The 6,399-nt window shown below is 38.6% G+C and overlaps 1 protein-coding gene across 1 annotated transcript; it reads left to right on the forward strand.

Moving 5' to 3' along the window:
• Positions 1-636: 636 nt before the first annotated feature.
• LOC125482273 (serine/threonine-protein phosphatase 2B catalytic subunit beta isoform-like) lies at positions 637-4,153 on the forward strand (the record flags this gene model as incomplete). The annotated part of the gene is made up of 4 exons (XM_048594316.1): positions 637-660; positions 1,004-1,129; positions 2,954-3,031; positions 4,069-4,153. Coding segments are annotated over exons 1-4 (305 nt in total), but the record flags the coding sequence as incomplete, so codon positions are not given.
• Between the last annotated feature and the right edge of the window lie 2,246 nt (positions 4,154-6,399).

Below are 6,399 nucleotides of genomic sequence, written 5' to 3' on the forward strand. Positions count from 1 at the left end.
ATGATGACACATTTCCGTAACTTAGGGAAATCACATTTCAGCTTGATTTTGCAAGAAATTTGAGCAGAACTTGCTAACCCAAAGATCCCGCATGAAAAACAAGGCACAAACAAACAAGTCTCCATATATTTTGCAATCAGCCTGTCTACTGATACTATTACCCCTCTCTGGAGCAGGTGGCACTTGAGTCCAGGCGCCCAAGTCCAGAGGTGGAGATACCACCATTGCACCACTGGAGCCCCTATAAACCAGTGTCCAGTGAAACATTCAATAAAAAACAGTTGTGGGGTTTAAATTCAGTCAATTAGATAAACAATGAATTAGATAGGCAGGCCTGTTAAAGGGGGTTAGGTGTGGAGGACATGTGGAGATCTGCCGTAATGGTGACTCTTGCCACAATTGGGCCTTCTGGTGGGGTGGGGGAGGGTGATGGAAGAGGTGAAATCTTCCTCCCAGTCAACAGATGAGTAGGATACACCAGTATTAACGTGATCAGACTCTTAATCTGCCACAGGTGCAACAACAGGCATCAGCTATTCCATGCAGTTGGGATGGTCTTGCCCTCTGATGACCCACCTGATTAAATACAATCCCCTATCTCCCAGCCTGGTCCCAGTTGGGGGAGTGGACATTAAATTCCACTGATGGTGTATATTTTAGGTACTAAGAACTCACATAAGAGACAATTAACACAACAGTGATTCTAGCTTTATAATAACAATTTTAATGAAGGTGTAAATATTTAGTTTGCAATGAACCGAGAAATAGAGAACTCAGGAACAAAATTAATGAGCCTTGAATAAGTTTACACTTCAAAAGTTCTTCATTTACATTGAATTACTTTACAATTTCTTAAAGTTTTAATAAATGCTTGTTACTTCATAACCACAAGGTTATCCCTGCAGAAGTTAGTCAAAGGAGGTTTTTGCAGTTGCTAATGTGTTATGTTACCTAAGTAAATGACAGTACGCTAAGCTGTTACTATTTCTCTATTTCATTTTAGCTGCAGTATTGAAATACGAGAACAATGTTATGAACATTCGGCAGTTCAACTGTTCTCCGCATCCTTACTGGCTACCAAATTTTATGGATGTCTTTACTTGGTCCTTGCCTTTTGTTGGTGAGAAAGGTAGGTGAACAAAGTTTTAAGCTTCAACTTAAAGGATGACAATTCTCAAGGCTACTGTATAGTTATGATCATTTCCAATGTCGATTTAGTCTACAAATGACATGGATTTAAATTTGCACTACTTTCAACATTGTGTTAGATTAATCCAAATTATATAAATTAAGTAATGTGTTCTTCTGAATTTTTAATGAAATAATTAATTAAGAATCCAATTTTATCATAATTAAAAAAAATTCTTCTGTAAATAGCGCAATGCAGATCTTAACCAGATTTAACTGCCAATAGCTGCAAAAAAGTGAGAATATTGTGTTGTATTCCTTCTTTATAATATTCTTATGGATAATCCCAAGATTGTTCTTTTTAAACTGGTGTGTAAAATATGCTTGAGCAAAGCTTAAATATTCACAGTATTTAATCTAATTAATTACATACCACAGGAAATGGCTTTATCATTCGGCAGCATGGTAATTGCTGGTATTAAATGGTCAATCATTTATGTTTGACTATACATTTGGAAAAATCAATTTATGTGGTAAAGCCTATTCTGTCTATCAACTATAGAAGGATGTTTTCTTTCATCTGTTGCTTTTATTCAAACTCGTTACATTAGAAATAACCATCCTCTAGCTCTGTAATCACAAGCTTTGTTAAATGTGTAAAGTATGTCTCCTTCCACCTTGAAAGGAAATGAATGTAAGTTTCTTTTTAAACACACAAAGAGAAAACTATCTAAAATTTAAGGGGATAGCTAAGCTTTCATTGAAACAAAATCATTCAAAGCAATCTAGTTGATGCTGCTTTTTAGAAAGGGGGTTGATTAGCTGGTTCATGATGCAGAGTGACATTAACAACATGAGTTCAATTCCTGCACCAGCTGAGGTTACTAGGAAATCTCTCCTTTTGTCTGAGGTGTGGTGACCCTCAAATTAAACCACCACCGGTTATCCGTATAGTTTATTACTAAGATTACCACATTGTAGCTTTTTATATTTTTTCTTGTAGCTTTATTATTTCACCAATTAGTTGTTAGAATTAGATCAAAGCATGTCGGAAACAGATTTTAATCAGACTGCCACCAAGGTCCTCGGTTAGATCATCACCACGGAAACAGAAAAAGCTTGTCCCAAGACCAAGTGGAAGATTCATGATTGAACAGATTTTTTTTTTCTGTATTTATGGCTTCTAGGGTATATCCGAGGAAGTTTGGATCATTTTAGGCTGAGCCAGGTCACTTTCCAGACAGTTATAAATACCAATGCAGTAAGTGCAAGGAAAGGCCCATGCCTGAAGCTAATGAACGTTTACAACAGATAATATGATTCTCAATTGTCCTTAGTAATTCCTATTCAATCAAGTAATATATTAATTCGCACTTATGTTTAAATAAAATCTTAACTTACAAATATGGAGCAAACATTAAATGATTGAAAAGACCATCCTGTAGAATTACAACATTTTTTGATGAACTAGATTCAAATTACATACATAAGGTGCCATGTCACACAAGTTTTGATTGATGTTCATATCTTACAATTCGTTTGATTGACTGTGCAAAACATAACCATTACTTCAAATGATTGAACAATACTGCAGTTTGTGATGATGAAGGTTTGACTTCCATTATTATGCAATTGAGGCAACAACATGGAAGTGCACAAGAACACCCTAAAGTGATGTATCCTACATCTTTCCTCTCTGATTTTCATTAGGCTCATCAGCAATTTTCCAATAAAGAAGTTGTGATCAAGATTCGGTGTATGATGGTCAAGATTCGCAAGGTTATGGCAGTGTTCTGAAATTTAATTTAATGTTTTCTTATTTCAGTGACAGAGATGTTGGTGAATGTTCTAAATATCTGCTCTGATGATGAACTCATGACAGATGGAGATGAGATATTTGATGGTACGGGTACTTTTTAAAATTTACAATATGTTGAATCATTAAGAAAAAGAGCTACTTTCATGTGGCTGACACTTTGTGAAGATTCTGGCCTGTGCATGATTCTTTAGAGAACACTTAAAATGAAGGGAATACCTCTGGCACTTAAGCTTAGTGAGCGAAATGATGGAGACAAAGGAGGAGGTGAATAGATAAGACTACAGTCAGAGGAAAAGCAATGTTGTGAAGATAAGACTTGAGACTAGAATAAGCTACAGAGATAATCAGATTTAATTAAGATTATAATTTTGAATTGGACACATGTTGCAGGTGTGTGTCCAGTATATATCAGCAATGATAGAGCTAATAGGTGAACAAGACTTGTGGCAACATATATTATGGACAGTTGAGTTTGGATGATCTCAGGATCATGATAAGTGGAAGATAGAAAGTCAGGACAGATATGTCTAGAGATAACAAATGCGTGAATGTGAATTTTATCAGATGGGCTGTGGGTGGGGCATGGTTGAAAAATGTAATGGATTGGAAAGTAGATAACATTTGTGATGGAAATGATGTGGTCAAATAAGATCCACACATATTGAGTTGGACATTACCAGCAATATGTGGTAACCCCATCCATGTAATGGATAATGTCACAAAGGTGCAGCATGTAAATTAGGAAGCAAAGAAGGCCAATGATAGATAAACTGCTGAAGTAATGGTGGAGTTGAAAGAAAAATCATTACTCAATGTGCTCTGGTTATAAATAGTTAAGGAATAGTGAAACCAAATTACAGCAGTCTCATTGAGCTAGGCAGTAGCAATGAGATAGTGGGGAAGGATCATATACATGATTATCTCAAAGGGTGACAGAGAGGTTTAGGATGGCTTAGTGTGTTTTGACGATCAAGGATGTAATCTGTACTTTATTTCGGGTAATTTTGATGCTGTGATTGAAGTGGAAACCTGAATTGAAAGTTTGCCATTTTGTTGTTTTTAAAAAAGTGAAGATTATTTAGCTTCTCTTTTCTAAACCAAATGCTGCTTTTTGTTCCAAGCAAATGCAGCTGCCGCTCGTAAAGAGGTCATCAGGAATAAAATTCGAGCCATTGGCAAAATGGCAAGAGTATTTTCTGTGCTCAGGTAAGAGTTTACGAAGCTTTTTATTTTTACGGACTTTTCAATTGGTCTTTTGTAATTACTCAAATTGTTTTCAATAATCCATAAGATGTGCATTCCAGCATTCATAGCATCATAGAATCCTTAAAGTGCAGAAAGAGGCCATTCGGCCCATCGAGTCATACCAACCCTACAAAGATCATCCCCACCCAGATCCAACCCAGATCACCATGTCCCCATTACCTCACATTTACCATGGCCAACCCATCTCATCTACACATCTCTGGATACTGCAGACAATTTACCATGGCCAATTCACCTAACCTGCGCATCCTTGGAATATGGGAGGAAACCCATGCAGACACGGGGAGAATGTCGAAACTCCACACAGTCAGCCAAGGCTGGAATCGAATCTGTGGCCCATGGTGCTGTGACATAGCAGTGAGGCACTGAGCCACCATGCCGCCTTGTAATTGTTTAAAGAACTTCAAAAACACAAAAAGATTAATTCACAAATTATCATTTAAAAATGTGTTCTACCAATTTAATAATTACTTCAAAATTAATACAATAGTTATTATTTATGTATCAATTTTGCTAATAATGTATAAAATCATGAAATTAATTAAATAATGTAAAATATTCCATTGATCATCCAAATTTATCTTGATAATTTTGCAAGAGGTAAGAAATGCACTTTTTGGATTTTAGCATGCAATTATTAATTTAAACTTATTCTTGACATAGATTGCTCAAAAGGCTCTTGCTTTAAAAACCTAACAACATACATCAATATTCTATGTGTATTCAGTATATGTGTATATTTATGTGTGTGTAATAAGCTGAACTCAGATGTGCAAACAATTATGGAAATTATAAAACAGGAGGAAGTTGTTCTCCCTACTGCACCCAGGGTTGACTTTTTAACTGAAGTCATTTACTACTTCTCTGTCATTTATCCATACTGATTTATATTTTTATTCTTCAAATGCTGATCTGATTCCATTTTAATTTTTATGTGTGGCAGAATATTAACTGCCAAGGGGAAGCTTGTTCTAGTATGGGCAACAAATTACAAATGACATAGAGTCAAGGACCCAATATGGTTCTGCCAGTTTGAAGTTTAACCAGCACACATTGGGAAGCATACACAAAACTGCCATGGTAATCAGTCATTTCTGTATGGAAATAGACAATTGATTGTGAATTGCACTGAGCATTCATAGGAAATATGAGCAGGAGTAGCTCATACAGCCCATCGAACCTGAAAGAGCTGGCAAGCAGTGTTGAACTTACCTGGGTCAGCAGGTGAGAGGACAGTGAGGCACTATTGATCGTTGAAACTGCCCTGCTTTTAAGCCTTTGAACAATGAAGCAAGATAACTGTTGGACTGTTATATGAAAGATTTGTGTTCTCACTACACAAATCTGCTTGCTAAAGATTTCACTGCTTCATGCAAAACTTCCAAATTTTCTAAGATAACAAGGTGTAGAGCTGGATGAACACAGCAGGCCAAGCAGCATCAGAGGAGCAGGAAGGCTGACGTTTCGGGTCTGGACCTTTCTTCAGAAATGGGGGAGGGAAAAGGGATTCTGAAATAAATAGAGAGAGAGGAGGAGGCGGATGGAAGATGGATAAAGAAGCAGATAGGTGGAGAGGAGACGGACAGGTTAAGGAGGCGGGGACGGAGCCAGTAAAGGTGAGTGTAGGTGGGAAGTTAGGATGGGGATTGGGTCAGTCCAGGGAAGACGGACAGGTCAAGGAGGCGGGCATGAGGCTGGTCGGTAGGAGGTGGGGGGGGGGGTTGAGGTGGGAGGAGTGGATAGGTGGGAGAAAGGACGGACAGGTTAGAGAGACGGGGACAAGCTGGGCTGGTTTTGGGATGCGGTCGGGGGTGGGGAGATTTTGAAGCTTGTGAAGTCCACATTGTTACCATTGGGCTGCAGGGCTCCCAAGCGGAATATGAGGTGCTGTTCCTGCAACCTTTGGGTGGCATCGTTGTGGCACTGGAGGAGGCCCAGGATGGACATGTCGTCCAAGGAGTGGGAGGGGGAGTTGAAGTGGTTTGTGACTGGGAGGTGCAGTCGTTTGTTGTGAACCGAGCGTAGGTGTTCCACAAAGCAGTCTCCAAGCCTCCGCTTGGTTTCCCCGATGTAAAGGAGGCCACATTGGGAACAGCGGATGCAGTATACCACACTAGCAGATGTGCTGGTGAACATCTGTTTGATGTGGAAGGTTTTCTTGGGGTCTGGGATGGGGGTGAGGGGGG

Source organism: Rhincodon typus, unplaced genomic scaffold, assembly GCF_021869965.1.
Source record: "Rhincodon typus isolate 14 unplaced genomic scaffold, sRhiTyp1.1 hic_rhity00008042, whole genome shotgun sequence".
NCBI lineage: Eukaryota > Metazoa > Chordata > Chondrichthyes > Orectolobiformes > Rhincodontidae > Rhincodon > Rhincodon typus.